At 48.2% G+C, this 26,278-nt stretch overlaps 1 protein-coding gene across 5 annotated transcripts in view; it reads right to left on the reverse strand.

Moving 5' to 3' along the window:
- GAB2 (GRB2 associated binding protein 2) overlaps positions 1–26,278 on the reverse strand; it is a 93,516-nt gene that overhangs the window by 39,239 nt on the left and 27,999 nt on the right. For all 5 annotated transcript variants that reach the window (XR_007777095.1, XM_050972197.1, XM_050972191.1 and 2 more), the window contains exon 2: positions 1,088–1,388. Coding sequence is in view for 4 of the 5 variants with exons in the window: in XM_050972197.1 (XP_050828154.1) it covers positions 1,088–1,388 (301 nt within the window). In the remaining variant the exon portion in view is untranslated. The remainder of the gene's footprint in view (positions 1–1,087; positions 1,389–26,278) is intronic.

The following is a 26,278-nucleotide window of genomic DNA, read 5'->3' on the forward strand; positions in this document are numbered from 1 at the left end:
ATTTATTTAGCCTGACCTTTCCCTGAAAGACCCGGCTGGCGACGTTATCAAGGATCCTTTCTGCCACTTGTGCGCCCATTGCCAAGGTGACATCCTGCCTCATGCGTCAGTCAGTGAGGATCGCATCCGCGCTGCCGCGATGCTTTGTTTGCTGTCCTGCCTGACAAGCTCTTGGCAGGGTTTCAACTCCTGCGGATGGCAGCTGCTCCACCAGGGACCAAAACAGATTCAGGCTGGACGTTAGTATGGGGAGTTTCACGCAGACAGAGCACAGGCCTGCAGTCCCCTGGATGAGACTGGACCAAGGATGAGATGAAGCAAAAGGTACCCAGAGATGCTACCACGTATAATGGGATGGGCAGGTGACTGCAGAGCTGCACGCCACGCTCACTACCCCTCCTCATCTCACTCAGGTTTTATATGTGCCCTTGTGGTGCTAGGAAAGGAGAGGCAGCTCACTGGTGCTTAATGCAGAGGCTTGCCCAAGTGCAACCGAGTTTGGATGGTGCAGCACAACTCAGACACTAGGTCCCCTCACTGCACATAAACTGGAGTTTTCCTTCCCCCTTTCCAGCGCTTTCCCTGAGGGTTCCAGGAAAAGATGGGGATGCAGATGCAGAGAATATGTCTGTCCTCCACATGGGAGCCTGCCTGCAGTGGAGAGGAAAATGGCTCCAGTAAAGCTTCCCCCTCTACTCCATCAAGGGATTGAAATACCTAAGCAAAAGGGATTTTCACTGCTGGTTCCCACCACTCTCAAGGGGATTTTGGTGGTGGATAGGGACAAAGGCTGCAGCTAAAAAAGTCCCCAAACACCACCAACTTCTTGTAAGAGACTGAAAGATCTACAGTTCTACAGAGGGTAAAAATGACTGGCTCTCACAATAGCCAAGTCAGCTCTTTAGATGTCAAAGGCAGGAAAGGCCCATCAAGTTTCCCACACGTCCATCCATTTCCCACTTCAGCCCGCCCAGCCTTGTGGCAGGCTGCACCCCCCTCCTACAGGTCTGATCTGAAAGAGGCCGGGGGCCCACTGGGAGGACAGGAGAAAAGATGCCCTTAGCAAAGGACCCGTCACTCATTGTACCTGTGTTCTCCTCAGACTGGTTGAAGCCACAGATCTGGCAGATGCTGCGGACCCATTTGTTCATGTCGTCCTCAGTCTCAGCCACCAGGTAGAAGGTCCTGTCGCTCGTCTTGATGTCGAAGATGTAGCTGTCTTGCAGCTCCTTCTTGTTGAAGGTGAGGCCCGCGTCCACTTGCTCACAGAAATTGAGGTTGATGACACGCAAAGGTTTCTTGGAGTGGTCATTTTTGTAGTACTCCAGGACATCGGGGTCGCCGCTCATCCGACCGCTGCGCAGGACGAACCAGCGTTTCTTCCATGCCTGAAACCAAGACAACAAAAAGCATGAATCCCACTGCTGAATCTGTGAGAGTGAAAATCCACTGCCAGGCACAGGGTGACAGAGAGGGACACAACACTTCTCCACCATGGGGTGCTCTGGGGAGCTGCAAGAGGTACAAAGACTCAGCTCAGTTCTTCAGTTCGATACTAAAATCCAGGACAACTACATACCAAAATAGCATCATAGCATAAGATGACCCCAAAAGGTGCTAGTCTTGAGGCTCAGAGGAACTTTGCTCCTACCCTACAGCCCAGACATGCTCCCAGGACCCAAATGCCCTTCTCTCTGTGATCTGTGCAGTGGCATTACTGGGTGTTGCCAAAATGCCTTCCAGCAGCTCGGAGGAACTGAGGCACTTCAGATGCAGCACCCTGAGTGTCCTAACCTTCAGAGAAACCCCTGAGAGCATCATAGGATGTGTCTGCAGATACTGACCATGCCAATCTCTGTTTAAATGCCAGAATAGAAAGACTAATAAAACCAAAGGAGAACTGGTTTGTTTTCTTTAAATATCACGAATAATGCCAGGGAGACCCATGGAGAATCCCAGCTTCATTTGTTTTTCAGCATCCTCTGCTCCCTGGCATGTAGGTAACTCCTTTGCAAAGGAAAAGGTTATCATTGATTCTTCCAAGCGCTGCTGACAGCAGCTCCTGGCTAAACTACCTGCAGAATGGACTCAGGGGGTTGTGGAGCTTGAAGCAAACCAACAAAACAAATGTCAGCCATCAGCCCCGGCCCTGAGAGCTGCGCCCTGCTGCTCTCCCCATGCCAGACACATCTGGGAGCCCACTGGAGGGCGGATAGCCACAAGGATAATGTGTTAAAGGCTAAAACTGAAATTACAGGGAAAATTGTGCAGGTGTAACCCCCCATCCCATGAGGTGAGCAGAGTGTTTCTTTGGGGTGTGCTCTGTGTGAGGACCATGGCACCTGTGGGAGGGATGAACGGGGTTGAGGGACCACCTCGAGCTGCCCCCCTTTGCAGAGCTATGCTCCCTTGCAGAGGCCTCAGCTCCCAAGGCTTAGGGAAGGAATTCACCTAAGTGTAGTCCTTAAAACAGCTTGTTCAGGGAGTCTTTGAAGGCAGCAAAGGTTTGAGAGGTGCATGTGGATAAGCATGATGTGAATTGTGATCAGTGCTCCTGCATTACCTGACACAGACTTCAGTTTGTACCAGAGGATACCAAAGGAGGAGATGTGATGCCCACCATCCTGCCCTGGCTCTGACAGTGGTGCTTTTTGTATAAGATTTACCTTATTTATATTTTTGTATATAACCAGCTTTGGAGTTCTGATGATTACAAGAGGTTGGGTTATGAGGAAGCACACCATATTTCTAAGAAGGAAGAACAAACACCTATAGTAACCCAAGAGAGGCACCAAGGCAAGCAGTGTGCTGGGTCCCTCATGATAATGCCCAGGTGCTGAGCACAAGCTTTACATATTGGTGATGGACACATGCTAGATCTGAGCCAGGCAACTGCAGCAGGATCCCACAGTTTTGGAGAATTTAATCGCTGAAATAATGGTAAGAAACTCCTGTGGCGTTTTCCCTGAGCAGTCTGATTCAGACCATACTTCTCAAAAGCTTAAAAATAGCTTTTGTTAGTGTCTTTGAGATTTGTAATCAAATTAGTTTTGCACTAATTCTCAAAACAGCTCCTGGTGCCAGGAAAGCAACTTCAGTGCAATCTTCCAAAGGCAGTGAAGCAGCAAATTGCTTAGCAAGAGGACGTGCAAGGCTAGCAGATTTTGGTTTAATCTCATCCACTTCTCATCAAAATGGCTGTTTTTGAGCGACAAAATAGATGCAGTGGAGCTGCGTCCATCAGAAAGGGAAAAACCAATTTCATCAGGCAGCAGCAATAATTTACTAGCCCATCTCCTCAAAATGGATCACCCAAATCATTGGGAAACAAACCTATCAACATTTTTCCCTAGTTCTAGGTGGTAAATGTCCCGTTAGCTTCTTCCTGTCAACACTGAGTCATTTCTTTGCAGCCACCTGGCAGGACTAAGACATGGGCATGCATCAGTGAAGGGACTGCAAGAAGATGGAGCTGTGCAACCACAGGAACCAGCACCTGAATGCAGACATCCAGCATAGTTCTTGTTGCTTAGCCTGTTGCTTTCCAACCATCTAGAGTCCAGTCTTGCAGGCTCCCTTGATGGCTGAGACACTGCATTACAAAACCCACAAAGTGCAGAAGCTGGACTTTGGTTTTTGAGCTTTCATGGAAAAAACAGGAGGAAATGCTGCAAGCAAGATGAATGATGCTACCACGACCTCTCCTTCAATCACCAGCGTGAGAACCACAACTCCTCCAGTTCTCTTTGGCCTGTCTGGTAGCAATGAAAGGTACCACACAGTCAGGATCTGGCAGAGAAAACACTGTAACACGCACAGTCCGGTTGCTTTGTGTAAGTTTTAACATAGGCTAGTTGGGAAAGAATGGGTCTTGCAGGCACAACATTTCTTGGAAAGCTTCAGGAGGTGGAGCACCACTGGAGAGTGGGAGCACAGGACAGGGCAGGAGTCCCACAAGCTTGGGAAGACCATCCTGTCCATCTCTGCCTGGTGCCCTCCTGATGATAAAGAGTCACTGGTGTTCTTGCAATGCAGCTTCTGACCCAGAAAAAGAGCTCATGGCAGCAGTCTAAAGAGTGCCTGTCCTGGACAGGTGGCTGCAGGCAGCACAGCTGGAGGCATCTCCCACCACACTTCCCTGCAGCAGGACCAGCTGTTCCTGCCTCCTAAGATCAGCTTCCAAGCCAGAGGAATAAGCAACAATTGCTAGAAGAGAGTGGAAGTAAACAGTAAAGAAACAGAAAGGAGCCTCCTTATTTTTGTGGACATTTTCTCTGAATTTTTGAGTGCTGGGCTCAGCAAGTGTATTTCATTTGTTCCCTGTGGATTTGCTATGCCTTTATTGGGACCAGGGCTCAGTTTGTGTTTGCCAGGCTGTGGCTGCTCTTGGGGCATCTCTGTTGGCACCAACGCAGCTTGCTTCAACACGTCACTATATGCAGCAGTTTGCAGCATGTGACTCATCCTCCTGGGACACCTATTTTCCCATTCAAAGCTACCAATACCATCCAAATCTTCGACATTTAAGCTTCCCTAGGATATCACCTTCCTGCAAGAGACTGATTTAAGCGTCTACTGACCAGCAGCTATGACAGTGGTAAGAGGTATGGGATCCATATGTGCATGGCAATCTTATCTGATACCAAACCAGGGGAGGATGCAACTCCATGTGAACCTACACACTCTTTTCAAAACCACCTTTCCCAGCATGAGGCTGAGATGGCACACAGGCATCTCATCCTCCACCTGAATTTTCCTCCTCTGCTTATTTCTACCTCTTCACAGCTCTTCTGAAGCCCCTGTTGCCATCAGTCTGCTCCTGCCAAAACACCGTGCCTCCCTGACACGTGTTGTGAGCCAAGGGCTGTGTTTGTTTAACAGCTTTACAACGTTGAGAGGCCAACAGCTTAACAGCCATAAAATGCTGCTTTGCAGCACAAATTTCCAGCTGTGCGGTCCTTTGCCGGCATCAGGTTCCTTCACGGTTAAATTACGGCTGCCAGAGGCCCTTCATATCACTGAGAAATATTTTGACACTTGGCAAGTACTTCTTTTAAAGACTTGTTTCTTTAAAAAAAGGTGCCCATCATGCTCCTATTGCGATGTGAATCCTCCCTGGGCACTGAGAACCGTGGCTGCTGCTCAGTTTTTCCCACCTCAAGAGTGCAGTGGCAAAGGTAAAGTTTACCCAGTGGAACTCTTTCCAGCTGGATGCTGCCTGGAGCTGGTTGTTTTATGGGGAGCTGGGTTGGCAGAGGTGAGGCAGCACTGCTGGGTTCACTGGCTGAGTGTACTTAGCAAGGATGTTCGGGGGGGCTCAGGCAGTGGTTGGGACCCCTCCTGTTCCACCTGCTGGGTGAGGAACCAGAAGAGCCAAACTAAACAGGCAGCTGCTCTTGAGCAACTGGGATACCACCATGGGTGCTAGGAGATCCCATCCCACTGCTCCAGGAGTGAGGTCCCTCATGTTCCCTGTGGCTGTCCTGATGGTGCAATGCTGTGACAGAGCTGGTGGCATCAGAACAGAGAGCTCAGAGAATCTGGGGCCTCCAACCACCTAATAATCCAAATGCTTTGACTGACAGAGAGAGGCTTTATTAACTATGGTTATAGTCAGGCACATTCAGACAACATCTTCCTCTCTGCCCCCCTGTTCTCTGCAAAGTGAACAGAGACATCCAGCCCATACAGAAAAAAAGAAAATAGGTGAGGAAAAAAATAATTTAAATATCAGTAAAGGCAGGTATCCATCCCTGGGGAACTTGCTAAGTGCCACAATCATGAGAAAGAAGAGAATAGTGGCAACATGGAGAGATGGCTCTTGGTGGGGCCTGTAGGAGTGGCCCACCCAGTATTATCTCAGCTTCGAAGTGAGAAGTTTGAAACAGTCCAAGAATGTCAGCTTTGGGTTGAAAGGGATGTTCTTTCAATTAGGATCAACTTCTGAGCCACATTCTCTAATCTGAAACACTAATATTTTTACCACCACACCCTTATAGCACATACAGGGAGAAGAGAAGAGAAGAGAAGAGAAGAGAAGAGATGAGAGAGAAGAGAAGAGAAGAGAAGAGAAGAGAAGAGAAGAGAAGAGAAGAGAAGAGAAGAGAAGAGAGAGAGAAGAGAAGAGAAGAGTAGACAAGAGAGAGAAGGAAGAGAAGAGAAGAGAAGAGAAGAGAAGAGAAGAGATGGGAAACGAAGAGACAGAGAAGAGCGAAGAAGAGAAGAGAAGAGAAGAGAAGAGAAGAGAAGAGAAGAGAAGAGAAGAGGAGAGTACCTTTTTTTTTCAGAAAATCTCTCTGTCCTGTTCCTTCCTGATAACAACTTCATGCCCACCAGCACTGCACACCAGCAGTGTGAAATAAACCTTCCAAAATCTGACCTGACACAAGTCACAGCATCTAATCCAAGCTGGCAGGCAGGATAAGTGACCTAGCCATGACATCAGGCAAATTTCTCACACCAAGATGAAGCTGGGGACTGAGTGTTTCAAGCAGGAAACCCCACAGCAGGGCAAGCAGGTGCTTGTGTCCCAAATTTGCCCAGAACCAGAGAGGCCCTGGGTGCAGGATGGCTCCTGTCACTGCCTCTGCAACCACCAGCTGCCAGTAGGGGTGCCATCATATCCACAGAAAGCCAGAAGTCTGTCCCAGCCCCACAGTTTTCACTCTGCAGTGCAGATTAGTCTTGCACCCCACTGAGCACGTTCTCCCTCTGGCTCCATTCACGTCTGTGTGTGGCAGAGAGGAGTTCACACTTCAGGAGTGAGAAAGACCACAACACCTGGAAAGGTCTCACTGTTCTTCCCCTTCACTGTGTCACTCTGATGTCCCCTCCAGGCTGTCACCACTTTAGCCATCCTGGCAAGATCACCCCTGGGAAAGGGGGACAGAGATGCGGGGGTATGCCGAGAGCACCTTTTGGGTGGCTTGGGTCTTTCAGTGGTGCTACTGTTTTTGCCATCTGCAAGAATGACAGCTGCTGGACTCTGTAACCCAGCACTGGGGTGGATCATGTCCTGCCCACCCCTCCCCACAGCCCTGTAGCAGGAACAGGGTCCCTTGTTGTGGCTGGTGCTACCAGCATCAGCGAGTGAAGCCCCATACAGGAGGATTGCAGAATAACCTACTGGTGACCTGTATAATAATGTTGTCTTCCTCTGTGTCCCTCGGGGCTTTTTATCTGCCTGATGGACAGGACGATGCTGGTTTTATTATTCATGCAAGAACACCTCTCCCCTCCTTGTGTAAGTGTTAACTCAAAGGAAATGTGGCTTGGAAGTAGATTTGTAAGCAGCAAGAAAGCCCCCTCCGTCTATGCAGGGGATTGCTTGTGCTCACTGATTGCCCTCACACAGCCCCAATTCCCAGGGCAAACAGGAGCTCCCTGAGCCCCACTCCTGCCCTTCCAGACCTCCCCCGGTTCTCCTTGCCCACTGGTGGCTCACAGCACCCTTCCATACGGTGCTGGGAACAGGCAGGTCCCAGCCCTGCTCCTCGCACCCTTCAGAGGGATGGAGACTGTTCCCTGCTAATCACACTCCAGCCACGGCCGAGCTGGGGGTGGGCTCATTATCAGCCCCGCTCCGGGGAGCCGTGATTGGCAGCGCTAATAACACCGCGCTGCAGCTGCGAGACCTGCGGGGCACGGGAAACCTTGCTGGGCACAAAGAGCCGCTTCCTTGCTGAGGAATAGAGCGAAGGTGATGCAAAACAAAAAACCACCCCAACCCAGTGCGTATCTCAGACTGTCAAACTGACCTTCCCTCTCGGGATTTTTTTTTCCAAATCCTGGAGGTGTAATTAGGCTTCAGAGCACATGTGGAATCACTACATGTGACATCCACCCAAGGGCAGCAGAGCCAGCAGGAGACATCCTGCACCGAGCATCACTCACAGCTGGGCGAGAGAGGGGGTTTCAAGGAGCAGAGGCACAAGCACAGGCTAAAGCCTATTAATTTGTAAGATCATTTATAAAAACATAAGCTTCATAAACAGCTCCTGCCATCAGAGATGTTTGCTGCCAGGGAAGGAAGGGTGTGGGATGGCTCAGAGCTACAGGTACACTGGGGTGAGCTGGAGGACCCGCTCCCCACCTCCGCCCGCTGCGAACGGGATGAGCAACACAGCAGTGACACAATGTGGAAAACATTTCCCTTCATATTTATTTTAGGGGAGTTCTCTCCTTGGAAAGATTTCAGTAGCTTTGTGCTGCATGGTCAATCTTAGGAAAATAAAGATTTCTCTCTGGGATATGAAGGCACTGACAGCATTTCTGATGGGATGCTGGAGTGCCTGATTAAGGATGGGATGGAAAAACAAAATACCAAATAGTGGTGCTGGTACTTACACCACCAGACAAGCTGTGACTGTCTGAGAATGAAGGACACGGGAAACCCTTGGAGGTCCAGAACTCCTCCTGTCTGGAGGGTGTAGAAAGGATGGACCCAACTCTACTGGGAAAAGCATGGGGATAGCATGAGACGTGACGGAAAAGTCTCATTAGATGTAAGGAAAAGGCTTCGCAATCAGGAGCAGAACAACAAAAAACCCAGATGGGGTGGGTGATGTCCATCTTTGGAGATGGTCAGAACCTGCCTGGACAGGACCAGGAGTAATATGATTTACCTCCAGACTCGGCCCTAAGTTCAAGCTAGACCTGCCTTGAGTGGGAGCTGGTTCAGAGACTTCCAAAGGTCTCTTCTGACCTCAGTTACTTCCAAATCTAAATTGCTCTTCCATAATCAGGTTCACTCACAGTAGTGTTGAACTTGTCATATGGAGACCTGATGAGGCTACTCAGACTGAGTCCTGATGCAGGACCAGTGTAGCCACCCATTCCACATCCACCCACAGCATTTAGCATGGGAATGGGCAGCGCTGGCATTTTTCAACTCTCATTGACAAAAGCAACCTTTTCTGATTAATTCCTACTGCTGAAAGCTGGATGGCAGTGCCCTTACAACTGGGAAGGTGCTAGGAAAGCAAGGGGTTCACAGGAAGAACCTGGAGCCCAGCTCTTGCCTTGGAGCTGGCTGCGAATGGTCCATGTGCAGAGCCTCCAGTGCATTCCTGCCGCCGCGCATGGATTTTGTTATCTGGAATTATTTCCTGCTATTCAGCCCTGTTCTGTACACCATTCTGTTATTCCTTGCTGAAATCTCTCCCACCGCCCTGCCGTGGCACATACTTTGTGGGGCACTGGAGCAGCATCCAGAGGAGGTGCAGGCAGGTGAGTGGGTGTGGGATAGACAGAACCAGCGGCTCCCTGGAGATCTACAGGCTTGTACTTTGTGGCCTCTTGGAAAGCTGACAGGACACGGCGCTGCAACAACCAAACAGGATGTTCCAGCAGCCTGCGATGTGATATTTCACTTGTCATACATACTATGATACTGCAGCCATACATATTTTACATGATGCACATCAAGGCTGCTGCTCTCCAGGTGTGTTTGCAAAAGCCAGCTGCCACCACTGGCTACACCCAACCCCGCGCTCCAGAGCCGACCAACCGACCAGACCAAGTCCGCCTGTGCCATGCGAGCACATCAACAGTAAGAGCAGAGTTTAGTTTGGTTTTTCAAGTTTGGGTTTCTGGAAGCAAAAGCAAACTGCTCAGAGATTTTTTTTCCCTCCTGAGACTCTGGTATCAGTCTCTGATAAGAGCTTTCCCGGCTGTTACACAAGTAGGGCTGGACATGGGAACACAGCATGAATAAATGACTTGGAGCAAAGCATTTTGATAACTGAGTTTTTCTAGCTTTCTGGCCTCTGCAAGAGCAAAATAAATTCCACAGCACTGTCAGCAATTTCCCTTCCCTCAGCCCTAGCTTTGGGCTACATTGAATTCCTACCCTCATTGCCCAGAGAAGCTGTGCATGCCCCATCCCTGGAAGTGTTCCAGCTCAGCCTGGATGGGCTTAGAGCAACCTGGTCGAGTGAAGGTCGCCTGTGGCAGATGGGTTGGAGCTAGATTGTCTTTAAGATCCTGTTCAACCCAAACCATCCTATGATTCTATGAACAGGGATCTGCTCCAAAAGCATCCATTCTGTGCTGGCAGGAGCCATGGTTTCTGCCCCAGGCTTCTCTGGCAAATGTACACCAGCCCCTGCTCACGAAAAGCTCATTGCACAGATGAGTCACCCCATGAGTGCCCAGTGACACTCACCCCAGGACAGGGCATCATGAGACAAAACAGCACTGCACATGTCCCCTCTGCCTTCTCCTGGAGGTTGTGGCTGCTCTCCCACCCTGTGTCACCTCTTGCCAGCCCTCTGTGACACCCATGAAGATGCCCAAGAGAGGACAAGGTTACTTTCACCAGGCTTGGGCTTTGCTGAGAGAAAATTTCCAGGCAGGGCATCGCATTTTGGGGCATCTTTTGTCCCACACCCATGAGTGTCCATGAGACCCAGAGGGAGACAGGGAAAGGGCTGCTATATGTTCCCCATCGGTGAACCTTTAACAAGCTCTAAACACTGCTTGTGTTTCAAAGCAAGCCTGAATTAAAGCACTGCTTTTGAACAAAGAAAAGAATCTGAAAAAGCCAATTTGAGATTCAGTTTTAATCAGCTGGAGATATACAGCCATGTCAGGTCTAGCAGTGAATCCTGTAATTAAACTGCTCTGCCCTCAATCTCTCAGGTGAAGGCAGATGGAAATACAGACGGACTTAGAATTGGATATCAGGAATGAGAGGTGTGTCAGGATGCTTTCCCCTTCCCTTGGCATGCCACTTCCTTTGCTTTAAGGCTGCAGAAAAAGTGCCTTACAAGGTGATACTGAGACTGTTCTGAGCTAAACAGGCTCTATGCACAGCAAAAACCACCACCCAATTTGGTTTGATAGGATGAGCTGGAGATATCATGGGGGTGAAGCTGATAGTAAAGTGTGAGGATGTTTTTCCTGTCAGCTGAAGGAGTCTGGCTTGTAGCAGGATATTTGGGATAGGCTTGCCTTTCCAGGGATGATTTCTAATTTTAGAAAAGCTCTGAGGCTTGTTAATTTTCAGCCACTTTAATGAGCTGTCTCATCGTCTGTAACTACTTCCAGCTCAGCTAACCTCTGCAACGGGAGAAATTAGCCTGATTTGGCTCATATTGAACTCACAGTCTGCTAGACAACCCTTTTCACCTCCTCATGGTAGCTGTCTGGGTGGCAGGGCCAACATCACAGTTGCTGGCACAAAGGGGGCCACAAGGAAGATCAAAGGATTGTAATGGCTTCTCTGCAAGGAACTAGTGAGACAGGTCTGGAAAAGCGTCAGCATAGGAGAGATGCTGAGGAAACCCTCAGTGGCAGGGAGAAGGTGATGGAGATGACCTACTCCCTCTCACCTAAGACAAGAATGACAGGATATCATAGGAAAGTAACGGGAGCCAGGCTTGGGGCACACAAAAAGAGACTTCCCTTTGGGCAACACAGTAATGACCTTGCTGCAGGGCGCTCAGGAGGATGCAAGTTTAGCTGGCCCCAACTGGAGACTGAACAAGGTCACAGAAACAAAATCCCCCCAAGGTCGCCGAGTGCCAGCATGTGTGATGATGGATGTCTGCAATGAAAACTCAACAACAGGGAAAATACTATGAGGAGGAGGAGGAGGAGGGAGTCTTGCCAGCCTAGATGCTGGCTCACTAACCACTGTGCAACATTCCACATTGAGAGGATTTGGGAGTGACCCTCTGTGGATGTTCAAATGTGCCAGGCTTGGAAGGGGCAAGGAGGCAACACTGTTCACACCAACTCTCATGGCAGAGCTCAACCTTTGCGGCTTCACATGGTGCCCTTGCTTTGCTCTGGGAAACGTGGGTGTTTCCCTTTTGGCAAGACTGAGAGGCAGGAGGCTGTGAAGCCAAACACATTAAATGTGGGCAAAAATGAGAAATGGAGCCAAAAGCTGCTATGAGAAAGACAGCTCTGCGGAGATCAGCACCAATGGCACTCACCCATCAGCTGGATTCTCATGGTTTAGTTGATTCTAGGGCCTCAGATTAATTCCTGAAGCTTGAAAGGGCACCCAAATGAGTGCATTCCCTGGTGCTTCATAACATCATAGCTCGTGTGAAAGCCTTTCCTTAGTTAAAAGTGATTTCTCTCCTCTTCCAGCTCACCCTTTTGGATGAAACTCATGGAGACTTAATTATCTCATCCTTCTGTCAAGCCCCTCTGAAACCTGCTGGGGGCTTCACTGGTTTCCAGGAGACACTCACAGAAAGCACACACACACACAGACACTCCCCGAGGCTCCCCCTCAGCCCTGCCAGCTCACAGCCCTGCCCACTGCCCAGCCCTGCACCCTGCTCAGGCAGTCAGGGTAACAGGCTGGAGGGCAGTGGGGGATAATTCAGGGTACACACGGGGACAGCCCTAAATCTGCACCATGCAAGGGTCCAGATCTTACCTGTTGCACAGCTGGTTGAGGGTGGCCAGCTAAAATATGTAGATTGCTGGTTTCAAGCCTGCTACAGTGAGGTACATCTTTCCAGATGTGTCCAACAGCCAAAACATCTGTCAGTGACAACACTTGGTTGGGGTCTGTGTTGAGTCCTCACAATACTTCCAGTTCTACAACCTGGTGCCTACAAAAGGAAATTTTCTCCAAGTTCCCCCATATGTGTGAGAAACACAGATTCAGGCAGTTCAGGACTCCTAAGGTCCCTTCCAACCTGAATTATTTTGACTGTGAACTGATTTCTTTTATATCACAGGCTTTTAATTAAATGCACACTTACGCCCATATGGACCCCATTAAGCGTTCATTTGTCCTCATATTTAGCCACCACTTCCAGAAAGAAAAAAACCAAGCAGGGGGTTGCTTCCAATCTGTCACTTTGTGGGTTTGACATCTTGCAAGGGGCTCTCACGATGCCCTTTTCCACTAGACTGGAGCTCTCTTAGCATGTTCACAGAGAGAAAATATCACACTCACCTGGCTATTCCAACCCCTCATCTCTTCCAGGAAACAAACCAGCCGCCAGTCTACCAATTTCTGTGCTAAACACCATTTCTGCAATATTGTCATGTTTCCTTTCTTCCTCTTCAGCATCAACACTAGCAGCCAGCTACTCCAACACATTTTGCTTTTGCTGCACATAAGGAAAAATAAATGCACCTCCTACCCCTTCATTTAGACATCAAAGGTCACTGTAGCTGTTTCTGCCACAGCCTCAACTCACATCAGGAGCTGCTCATGCAGTTTCTTTCTACCAAACCCAGAAAACCCTGCATTTGGTGATTCACTGCCCCTTTCTGTAGGAAAAATCTTATTTTTTTCTCCTTTGATGTTCAATTTTGCATTGGGCTGTCCTCTAACATATTTTTTTCAAATGTGCTCTGCTTGCCAAGTGATCCAGACTGCCCTGTCTGAGGAATTTGTCTTCAACATTTACCGTTTCATTACCCTTTGTGCCACTGGCAGATTCTCCTGACAGGAGCCATTAGACCTGCTTCAGCTAGGGAAGTGCTAAGACTTAGTACTAATCCCTAAAAACCAGCATGAAGAAGAGCCCCATTTGTGGCTGACATCTTCCTGGGATCTGCCAGGTTTTAACTCACTTGCCAGGTGCTCGGGGCTGTATGGACTACGCCCTCATCACCGACAGCTTGCCTGACTTTGGCAGACCTGTGGGCTGCACCACTTGGCCCAGAAATGGTTCTGGGCATCGACCTATTGCTGCCTAGGGAGTCCCTTCTGAACATTTCTTCTGCCTTCTGGATTGGAAGTAACTCCCTTAATCAGGATTAACCTCATCAGTTTCTCCCCATGTCAGGAAAGCTGTTATCTTCTTTTCCCATGCTTTGGTGGAAAGGTGAGAAGACCACTGCTTCCTGGACCTCCATGTGCTTTGCATACTGCTTTGCTCATCTTTTCCTCAAATACCAGATTTTCAAACCTCTCCATGGCCCTTCAATGATGGGAACCCTTACGAAAACCAAGGGAAGATGGCCATTGAGGGTTTTGGTTGCAGCAAAAGTCTTTAGCAGAGGCAGTCTCCAGAAACCATCTGCAAAGAATCTGGAAGAGAGCAAGGAAAGCCCTTGGCTCCCTTGCAGGAGGAAAGACCTTCCCCAAAAGATAGCACCTCAAAGGCAGATGACCAGGGTTTAATGGGTGCTGCAAGAGCAGATGACTGGGCATTGGCAGAGTCCCTCACCTGATTAACCACATGTCTGCCCCAGCCTTTGCCTTCTGCCAGCAAACAAAGCCCAGGGAAGATATTCCTGAGCTCATATACTCTGGCTCTGGGAACTCAAGTGCATAATAGGTCACTTGATAAACAGTAGTATGGTTTAGTCAACACATATGTGAAGATCAAATGGATGAGGAGTTGACCCATTCAAAGACCACCTATTCCTAATGAACGGTCACATCACTATTGTCTTCTACTACTTAGAGCCTATAGAAGCTCCTGCAAATTAGAGCCTATAGAAGCCCTTGCAGTTGTATATTTGGGATGCTACAGGGTTTCTGGTCGTTTCTCTTTTCAGTCTGACCAATAGCACAGTGAGAACATTAAATATTCTGACTCTGACCTGAAGAATGCCCACACATCTAGCTGGACAAGGCACAAAAATAACCTCGGATCATGGTGACAGATTGCCTTATTTAATGACTTCTTTAAAATCAAAAAAGCCAAAAGGAAGTAAATCAGCTGAGGTGCTGAAAAACACCTCACAACAGCCAAGGATCTACCAGATCAACGGAACTGTTTTGTGTGGCTTCTGTGAATTAGCCTTTTCTCCTTAAGTTTAAATGACTACATTAAACATGGCTGCAGCCAGACACAACTGAGGTAGTCTACTGTTTCCCTTGACTGATCACACAACTCTGCTCATTTTGAAAACCCAGCTGGAAGCCCAGCTTGATGCCCGTGTGCCTCAGGCTTCAAAGGGTGGGTCCTAATTCCACATGACCAGCACTCCATAGCAGTTCCTCCATCTGCCTGCTAATGTGTGCTCAAAACCCAACATAAACACTTGTATCAGTGCACTGAAACAGGGGTAGCTCTGTTTTGTCCCAACGGCACAGATATGGTCATCAGAGGAGGATGATGCCCAGCACCTCTCCCTCCACCGGAATCCCAACGGCCACTGACCCGGCTGTTGACCCCATCAATAGCTGAAAAGCCTTTCCAAAAGCAGCAAACCTCTCTCCTTTCATGTATTATTAAAATTCTCACTGGTTAATTTATTAGGGTACTTTGCACTGGGAAAAACGACCTCTTTGTTGACCCACTTAAACATGCTCCACTCCAACACAAAACGGTCAGAAGGGCGAAAGGGAGAGCTGGGGAAGTTGTGTGCAGACTGATGTCCTTTGTCTCAGTGAGACAGCTCCAGGATGGAAGTGCTGGGACTCCCTGGCACGAGAGCAAAGGGCTAGACACAAGCCTTCACAGACCAAACCACAAAGGAAACATTCAGCCTTCATGCCAAATGGACACAGCCAGAGAAATAAGACTTCCCGGTCCCGCTTCCTAGGCAGTGCTCATCCCTCCCTGAATCTGTGGGTTCAAGAAAGAAACCTTGATTTCTCCCCATGTTGCCTCCTCTAACAACCTAAGTGGAAAGCATGATGAAGGGTGGTGGACAAACCCATCCACACGTGGTGGGACTTGCTCATGAGGCAGCAAAGGTGCATCCTGGCCATCCTCTAGTCAAAGGTGTCCACACCTATACCCAGGCTCTCCTCTTACCTGCTCCTGTGTTTTTCTAGCAGGAAAATCACTAGATTTGCTCCACACAAATCCTGATTCAAAGTAACTCGTATGGGATGTGGAGGAGCAGGGCACTGCCGAGCAAAAGCCAAACTAATGGCACAAACACCACTCAGCACCAGAAGTAGCCCCGTAAGTGAAACGAGCAGGATTATCTGTAATTAGGTCTTGTTTTTCCATTAGTGTCATAAAGATAAAGCTGCTCTCCTCCCAGAAAGGCGGCCTGCAAAGTGCTCAGACTCTACAGGACTCTCAGGTTATTAGAGAGGACACAAAAGCTCCATTTGCTTTCATCACTGACAAAGCACCTGGAAAGTGCAGCGATGACAAAAAGAAACCACAAGGTGCCTTCAAACATGGGGGGATTGGGGGCTCCATCCTGTGCCCTGCTCATTGCCCTGACCATCACACCAGATTCCTGCTAGGGAGTATATTAAAGCTCAAACACTTTTCTGTGGTTCATCTCATGTGATGCTCTTTATCTCAAGCAAAGGGACTGCCAAGTAACTTTGATACTAAGAGAGTAAGCAAAGAAAGGTTCATGAGGACACCTAAAATGTATGTGAAATTTCATCCCTAAAGAAATGACCTGGAAGAAGGACCTTGAAGATAGACAGGCAACACATTAACCCCTGTGTCTTCTTAGTTTCATAAAGCTCATAACATATCCTGGGTGTTAGATGAGCAAAAGTACACAGAATGGGAGTGAACAGAATAAATTACAGGAGAAGGCTGAACACAAGTTTGGGAGGTAGGAGTTTGCAAGATCCGACTCTGCAGCTGCCATTAATCTGTCAAAAACCCCTGGAGAAATGAGGTTTTACCCTGTTGTGCTACCTTTTTCCAAGAATCAAATAAAGACTCAGACACAGAAGGATGTTACAAAACAATGACTGAACTGGCATCTGCAAAAATACTTTGGGGGTGGAAAGTGCAGTTATATGATGGCTGAGGAGTAATTTTTCTCCCTGCACCAGTTCTGCAAACCTAGAGGTAGAAAACAGCTTGTGGGAACCTGAACCTGCAGCAAAGAGGGGTGGAAAGAGCAGTAACTGATGAGTTTTATTGCAGGATGTGTTAATCATCTCTCTAGACGATGGACTGGGATGGGGGTGGAGGACTTGGCAGCTGGGATTTGAGATTTATTTGTAATGCTAACACACATCTGGGATCCATCCTGGAACAGGAACACTGTGTCTGGACCAGGCAGGCCAGAAGAAAATGTTCTTTGTGGCCAACCTTCATGAAGGACCTGACCTGCTGAGCCAAGTGTGGCCTTCAGAGGTGTCCCTCAAGCAATCCGGGGTCATGGAATGCCACAGATACTTTCCAAAGGGAGCATGGAGTTTCTCTGACTGATTTGCTCAGAAGCTGTAATGACTGTCTTGCGTGGACTGCCAGGGAAAAACAGGTCCAGTTCTCACTGTGAGCCCTTGTCCCCAAATTCTTTGGCAGGGCAGGCTGAGCTTGGTGCTCTGGTGGCTCAAGTCCGTGTACAATGAAGTTAAAAGATGGTGCTGCACCTCCATCCCAGCATTGCTCAATTAAAATTTTTCTGCTTATCTGACACACATGGCGTGTCTCTCCCATCAGCATAACCCTCGATATTCCAGTGCAGTTATCTCTGGCTCACAGCAGTGAGCAGGGGACCAAGGTGTGGGCACGGGCATGCAGGCATGCCATGATCAGGGACTGCACCTCCAGGTGATAAAAGAGTCACCGTGTTCCTGCACAGGCCCCCATTTACAAACTCTTTTGGAAGCATTTCATCTTCAGAAAGCAACATTAATAAAATATGGCACTTCTCTGGCTGTGCTAGAGACTGCATGGAGTACGTGGCTTTTCTGCCCCAACTTTCACAGACTGTTAGGTTTGGGAAAGAAAGATGGGGGGTCTACACCAGTATCTGATACCTCAGATTCCCTGGCTGGGTGTTTCCAAGGATATGGTTTTCCAAGGATATTCCCTGTGCTCTGCAAGAGTCTGAGGGAAGGCACTCCTTATTACATCACCTCCTGATATGCAGGGGATCCCATGCTTTGCATTTGCTGCGAACTTCCTGGACATCCTGTGCATCCCTGCACTCCCAGTCCAGCCTGATGCTGCCCCACCAAGCTGCAGCAGCGCTGCTGCACATGGTTTGTGTTGGCTCTGTGGATGCCCTTTGTGAGCTCAAGTGGTTTCTGCAGCTGTGTAAATAGGAGTGAAGCCCATGATGGATCCCTGACCTGTCTACACATGGCCTCCTCACCCTCCCACCAGCAAGGATGAGCAACAAAGACCCTGCTGGGTTTTCCACCCTGAGAAAACACTGGAGAACAGCTGTCCTTCACAGCAAGGGTGGGCTACACGTGTAGCCCAAGCACTCCTCATAACTGCTCTTAGCATCCCTGGATGCAGAAGAAAGTCCAACACCAAGCCAAGGATGTCTCCTTGCTACAGACAGCAAAATCAAGTGAGAGATTAGAACAGCAGGGGCATGGAAGAAGGGAGACTTGGAAGATCTGCCAGCGAGACCACTTGACTATGTCTAGAGATAACGTTTAGCAGGGTTTTTTCCTAAGGAAAAAAGCAGCCCCCCCACACACAGGTGAGCTGGGAGAGAAGTTCTGAAGATCCCCTTGATGCTGCAGGTCTTCAGAGGGGTTTGAGTCTGGCAAAGCTCAGTTTCAGATAACTTCCCTAAGGAGAAGACAGGAAGGATGAGCCCAAGGAAGGACCATGAGGAGGGATGAGCCCAAGGAAGACACCCACTGACCTCCACAAAGACTAGTCCTGAATTGGTAGTGAACAGGGTGGAGCTGGTTAACAGCTGGCCTTGATTAGCTGGTCCCTGGGTTCGGCCAAGGGGTCTTGGGGCCACCTCCTGTCTGCACTTAGTCAAACAAGACCAGGAAGCCCATAGACCCTATGAAACCCAGCACTCCTTCTAGCTTCACATGCCACAGGCACCTGGATTTCCTATTCTTGGTTTTCTTCTAGGATGGCACCTCCTGTATCACCATCAGGTTCAGGTGCCAGGATCCCAGAAAAATTATCAATAAACTGCAGGAAATTCAGAGAAGAACAAAGCAAACTATTATCATGGAGCCAGAGAGACTGACTTTCTGAGCTCATGTGTTTAGCTTGGCTTAACGGCAGCTTAGCAGGGGCTTGGCAACTCAACTGTCTGCAAATATTTGAAGGGTGTAAACACCAAGGACAAGAGAGAAATCACTGAGGGAGTTTCACAGAGTAGGCTGAGCAGGAGTGTAGGCACTCACTCACCCCCACTGCTAACAGGGGCTGGGGTCTCTCCATGTAAATTTACTGAAGCTCCCTGACCTTACAGCTGCTCTCAGGTCTCTGTAGCACCTGTTGGGTCACGATGGCACTCAGAGAAGCACAAACAGCCCTTATGTCAGGCTTTATACCTGAGGATGCCAACAAGGAGAAGGTTCTTGGATGCTGGTGCTCACCAAGGCAAGAACAAGTGGTATCTAACACCGCCCAGCCCTGTCCCCAGCAGGACTTTGGGTTGTTCAACGAGCACACTTCCACACCTACACCGGTCTTCTCTTCTATCTCTAACAGCTTCAAATCTAAAGCACAGGGATGAGGGCTGATTTATAGCTGAAGTCTTAGGACAGACATGGCCAGAAATGTTTTATATTATTCATAATAATTCTGCACTTTTTTTTTTGGTTTTGTTGGACAAAAACATCCTTGAATTTCCCTTCCAAGCTCCTGAAACAAATAATTTTATAACTATATTTGGCATTTTATAACTATATTTGAGTTTTTCAGTTCAAAGTCAAACTGACTTTCGCACTGGAAGAGTTAAAAAATCATTCTAAATCAAAATATTTATATTTATAGTCAAATGAAATACTTATTCATCTTTCAAGCTAACTTCTGTGGCTGCACAGAACTGCCAAAGAAACCCCCCAGAACAAGTCACCACGTCTCATGTCTCATAAGGTGACTCCAAACTGTTTGGACACCCTGGAGTGACGTTGCTAAACCCCAGACGAGGATATATCCCAGTAGGCACAAAAAATTGCTTACGGAAGGGAAGATTCAAATTTAGAGTGGCTGCCTATCTATAAATAGTCTGCAGAACTAAAATACATTCCAGTTCGGCTGGAAATGCCTTTTTGCCTCGTACTCATAAACACTCCTGCCTTTTATAGTTGAAGCAAATATTTGGTTTCTATAGTTATAACAGTGAGTACCCAGTGGTCTTTATTTTTAATCTTCACAGTGTTTGCCTGAAAAGCAGGGTAGTGGTTTGTGGGGACCCTGGAGGAGTCTGGACCACAGGTGCATCATTAAAAATAAACCTGTGAACAACACAAAAAGCCCTCCCCAAAGTACCCAAACGCAGAGAGCTTTGCTAGTAAACAGCATTTGGCTTTTAGATGCGGCTCTAAGTGCGCTGAGAGCAAAAAAGGCCAAGGATCCAGTGATTGCTAATATAATAATGAGGCTCTGTCCTACTAATCTGATGTTCTCAAAGCACTTTGCAAGCATTAATCATCCTCCCAGCAGGGCACGGTGGGGATCATCACTCCGAGCACGTTCCAGGGCCCAGGGTGGATGGGGGAGAGCCGTGCACAGTCTGAAAGATCGAGGATGTCCAGGGAGGGGGTGGCCTGCATTGCTTTATGGATATGTATATTCCAAAAGCCACGGCCGCCTCCCTGAAACTTGCCTTCAAAGGGGCCTATTTATCTCCCTGACAGCAATACACACCAAAGCCCTGTTATTCAGCGCTTAATAAATCAAACACCCATCCACCAGCATTACTGATGGAAGGAAAAGGAAATTAAAGGTGACCTGCTTGGCTTGGAGATCACAGGATGCTTCCCCATCCACTTAGAATAATTTAAGGTGATTAAATCCTGCCTGTAACAACTAAACAGGTTTCACCTATTTTCATGTCCAGGCTAGGAAAGGATTTCAGGGTGGGATACTGGGCTTCCCATGCCTGGAGATGATGGTGCAAACCCTCCATCCCTCCAAGGAGTGAGCTGGCAAACCTAGACTTCTCCATGGGCAGTGCTTTTCCTGGAAAACACCTGAATTCAGCTTTTTTGCAAATCCACAGCTGTTTCACTTAACACCCCGGAATTTATTATCTGTCTGGACAAGCCAAGAGGATGATGGGGCAAGAAGGCTGAAAGGTGAGTGAACCCAGTCTCAGTTTTAGCAGGGCTGGGCTCCCACTGACCAGCCAGAGACCTGCTTGCCCTGCTCATGCTCAGGAATGAGGGCTATCTTCATGCCTCATCCTATATTGTCTTCCATCAGGAGAAGAGACTCACACTTGCTGAGGTCTGCCTGGCATCCTCCTGTGCCTGTTTCTGATGGGCTGATGGATGCCAATGTGTCAGACAGTTGTGTGGAAGCTGCATCCACCTGGGACAATTCCCCATTTCAGCTCTTCTATCCAGCTACAGAAAGACAAGGGAAAGCTGCATGGGGAAAAAAAAGCATCTGGAATCACAGGAATTTACTAGAAGGAGAATCTTTCAAATTGCACCAAAGGGACAAGTTTCTGCATTACTCATCCAGTCCTGACCTCTTGCTTTATTAGGGAAAGAGAATGTTGAATTATCCCAGGCCATGGCTGTCCTCGCCGTGCTGGATGTGAAGAATGGATAACAATGGGAGTTAACAGCCAGTACAACACCCAGCTTGTAGCAAGGGGCTAAAGAGAACCAAGCACATCCACTCATGGCAGTCAAGAGCCACTGCTCCCACCCTGAAATTCATCAGTAATCAACATGGATGTTCCAGGTGAGATTAAAACCCTTTCCATGTTTTTTTGTTACTCACACAGTGCTCTGGGAAGAATTCAACCAGCATTTTTTACCTCAGCAGAGGGAGTTCAGACATCCCCACCACCCTGCATTCTCCTAGACCTGGCTCTTAGCTCTTGCCTAAATGCAGAGCTGCTGGAAGAACCTCATTGCCCTGCTGTGGGCAGGCTGCCTGCTGGCCACAGTAGGACATCTCCAAAGGAGCTATGAGGGCATTCCATGCACCTGTTCGATGCCTAGAGCCAGGCTTTCAACTCTCAGCAGTTGAAAGCAGCCTTAATTTACCAAAATTAGGGTGCCACAGAGATGATTCCTAAAACAAAGAGGTAGTACCAGGTTCAGCAGGGTGCTGTTGTGCATCCTACGACACTTGTGCTCCTGGGAGTCTCTGCAGAGATGCCACCCCCTCTGTGATGGCACAGAGCTTTGAAACCCTCTGAACACTGTGATTTGCCTCAGGAGCTGATGAGGCTCCAACACTTGCTCCTAAGCATGCTGCTACCTGCAAACAGCATGTCTTTGGCACCTCGTCCCTCCTCTCCTCTCCTCTCCAGCATTAAAATGCCTCACGCTTGCTGTGTCACTGACTTCCAAGCCTGTGGCCACTCTGCAATATTGATATTCTTGTATTTACCATCAGCCATCTCAGAGCAGCCTGGAAAAGACCTACAGTAAATTGCTTCCGTGATTTAACAACCCCCTTGGATTCCCAAAGCATTTCCAAGCAGCGCTGGGAAAGCCAAATATCCCGGCATCAATCCAGCGCTGCTGTTTCAGAACCAAACGCTGAACCCCATCTCTGGCTGAGAAAACCCCAGCTCGCATCAGCTGTAAAACCTGATGTGTTTTGGGGTGCTGGGGGGGCATAAGATGGCTTTGTGCTTGGCCCAGTGGCTCCAGGAATTCATATTCCTGGTACGGGAGACAATTCTTACATTACAGTGGAAGAGATTATGCCCTCTGTAGGCCCACAGAAATGCAGAGTAGTTCTAGCATGGTACACTAATTCCATTTGGGACTACAAAGCAAGACATATGGCCAGTGTTTGTGACATGCAACAAACCCCATTTCAAACCCACTTCTTGTGAAAATTGCCCAGTTCACCTCCTATGACCTCGCACAGCATCACCCTGATTGTACAAAGCTGTCTTTTCCCACTCCGCATGTCTCAGCATCCCTGAGTGCTCCCCAGGCAGGTTCCTACAGCAGCAGGGAAGCTCCTCCAGGGAGTCCTGAAGTTATTTGGGCAAGAAGGTGAAAATACCAATGATTACAATCATTACTTCATCACGTGGCACCACGCAGAGCATCCAGGAACCATCCAAGGTTATACAAGAAGAGCACCCCAGGCAGATCTGTGGTGTCTCCTATGCACAGCCTCACAGGATGAATAAAATGCTTGTGGCTTTGCTTATCAAGGCTGGGTGAAAAGCTTATCTAGGATGCCACACATGAGCAAGAACTCATGGGCTTTTTTCAGAATAAGACTCTTCTGTACTTAGCTCAGGTCCAGCAACCACTCCCTATGTGTCCCAGTCTCTCATATGTTCAAATGTTTTATGCAATTTGAAGAAATTTAAGGAAATTTATTTTCTTTCCTTTTTTTTTCCTTTTTCAAGAAAGGAATCATTTAACTAAAGAAGTTTAAAGTGAAGCTAGGAGGATGTGACTGCTCTTGGAGAAATCTGGATCCTGGGATGGGGGAGGGGAGGGACAACAGGACAGCAATGCCCTAATGAAGGGGTTGAAACAACAGGAAGAAGACATAGGTTTTGTATGGAATAAGGTGTGAATTTAACAGCCAAATCTGCTTCAGCCTGGTCCAAGCCATCACTGCAGCAGAAATACAGATTTAGGGCAGGATCCTCATGTCAGACACTCAGGTGAACACACAGACAGCCTCCACTGTTTTTAAGGTCTCCTGGATTCATATCTCTGACAGGCTGCAAGAACTACCACAGCCACAGAAAGCTGCAGCCCCTTGGCATTCCTCCAGGTGCCACAACTTCCCTGCAACTTGGCTCAGCTCTAAGTGCTGAATACAAGAAAACTGTGGCTTGACAGCAGCAATCTCCCATCTGCCAACTGGGTAAATACCCTTGGTTTTCCAGAGGAAGATCTGAAAACCTGCTCAGATATGGGAGGTTTTGGCTTGGGGATGCTGAACACTCAGTGCTCAGTATGTCTCCCCAAGGACCACCTGGGTCTACCAGCCTGGGTCATGGCCAAAGGCCTCTTCTTTATCCCCAAAGTGCAGCTGGTATTGCATGTCTCAGGGAAAAGCTGGTATTACATGTCTCATGTACAGAAATTCCATAAGCTTTGAAATAGCTTGATTGTGGGAACAGCATCCCCCTAATCCAGGCAGCACAGGACACGTACAGCACGCAGGGCTTAGCAACCCCCTAACTGCAGCTGTGGCTGATGTGGAGAAACAGATCAGATAACAGTGCTCCCAAAGCTTTTGTCTATTATTTTAATGTATTAAAAAGTGGATAATCTCCTCCTCCATAAAAGCACTGGCTTCCTCTGGGAGCCTTTTGGCTGCTCTGTTGAGCCAGAGCAATGCAAAGGCTGGCTCTGTATCGAACCAGGAGATAGAAACTAAAGCTGTCACAAAATGTGACATTTTTGAAACTCAGCCTGGGGTCTTCAGAGATGGGCTTGAGCTGCAGCAATGGAGCTGTGCCCCTAGAAAGCTGAGAGTCACATACTAAAATGTGGTGACCTCTCTGGTGCTGGACCCATGCAATCCCAGCAGGAAGGACAAACAAGTAATTTTCTTCTCCTCTTGATTTTCTCCTTTGTTGTGAGTATTTTAGAAACTTAAAAGCAAATTTTTTTACCATTATTACTATTTTACTTTCCATTGCAAGAAATGCCTACTGCAGCAGATGAAGCTGGGAATCATCCATAGCTCTTTGCCCGCTGTTATTTTGCCTTTTTTGTTTCTTATTTGCCAGCTCTCTGAAGAGTCTGGCTATAAGAAGAGCCCTTTTGGATGAGCACCAGGCATGGCAGGGAAAGAAGAAACAACAAGAAGAAAATAAATTCTTGGCTTCTGCACTCAGATCTCACCTTTGCTCCCCTTTCTATGGATGGATTGCAGCAGCAGCAAGACAAGCAGGAATCCAGGTGCTGCCACATACTCCCACTTGCCCATGCTAGAGCATCAGCACTGTCAAAATCCCAATTATGACACTCCTTTACCTGCTGACTGCCTTGCCCTGCAGCTGACCCAGCCTCACAGCCCAGGTGCCTGCGGAGTCACATCCCACTCTCAGATACACAACACCCTCAGACTCTGTGACACATCCATCTCATCCTCTTTATTCCTCACCTCTTGCCAGGCCTGTGTGAGGGACCCAGGGTTTCCCCCAGCCCTTCCCTTTTGCCAACGCCTCCTTCCTCCATTCTCACTGCCTTCCATGATAGACTTCAGGTATTTTTGGTACTGGGGGAAAGGGGGGAAAGGAAGATCCAGCTCTGCTTGACATCAATCCATTGCCATTGAATGAGAAGGAGAGGGCTGCAGTGGATGTGCCCTTGGGAATTAGCTGATCCATCCTCCTATCAAACCCAAGGGTCCCTGTGGAGGAGCTCTCTAGTGAGGTCAGACAGCTCTTGTTATATTTAGGAAGAGCTTCCCCTCCTGTGTTGTCAATTTCATGCAGCAGGAAATCTTTTATTGGATGTTTTATTTTAATAAAAGAGCACAAAACAACAAAAAATCACCTCATTTCCTGTAGTCTTCCTCTCTGCCTCACTTTTTTCTTTCCGTTTTCCCTGTTTTTTAGTATTTGTTTCTAGGGCATAACACTCAGCAGCTTTCCCTCTACATCCAGCTCCAATCCTTGGATGCCAGCATGGACCTCCACTGCACTCACAACTGCTGCATGGAAGGAATCAAATGCCCTGAGCTACTTCTGGCACCTGGAAAAGTCCTACTCCAAATGCCATTCAGCATGTGAAGCTATCCCACTGCCTCTGGCCAGTGTTAGAACTGACCCTTGGGGCACAGCAGGAGCACGTGCAGGCTCCTCTTCCACATCCATATGCTCCATCCGGAAACATCGATTCTCTTTCTATAGGAAGGCAGGTTATCCTGGGGCAGAGGAAATGTTTCCTCTTCCTGGCAGGATGTTTGCAGTGAGCCTGGAGTGAGGTATGTATAGAAACCTCCTGATGCAGAGAGCTCAGTAAACACCTCCCAGCAGACAGCCTGGACCAGTGTTCTCTTGGAGCAGACGAGAGGCAGCCCAGGGAAAGACAAATGTAAAAACTCCATCCTACCCTTGCCAAAACCAGGCAGAATGTCCCCTACTAACCACAGTGATCAATATTTGGAGAGATCCCTATGGGGAGCTCTCCAGACATGGGATTCCCTGAACCCAGGGAGATGGTGCCCAGGTTGGGCCAGAAAGGAGTTTTTATTCTCCACTTCCACTGAATTTTCCTCTTGAGTAAGGAAAAGCAAAGTTTTAAAGTTTTCAAGAACAATTTAAAATTTTTTTGACCCCAAAAAAGATTTATCCAGAATTTCCCACCTCAGCCTGTTAATACAGTTGAGATCTCAGCCCTTCATCTGGGTTGATGCAAAGTTCCTGATGCACAGCTCCTCAAGACAAGCCTCTCTTCCAGGCCCAGGTACCGGGCAAGGTACCTGGCTTCGGGGTTCAAAGACAAAACTTTTAAGAAAATCAGCCCTTAAGAAAATGTAGGGATTTGGGAATTTCAATTCCAAACGTTGCATGATGTCAT

This window comes from Serinus canaria, chromosome 1, assembly GCF_022539315.1.
Source record: "Serinus canaria isolate serCan28SL12 chromosome 1, serCan2020, whole genome shotgun sequence".
In the NCBI taxonomy this organism is placed as follows: domain Eukaryota; kingdom Metazoa; phylum Chordata; class Aves; order Passeriformes; family Fringillidae; genus Serinus; species Serinus canaria.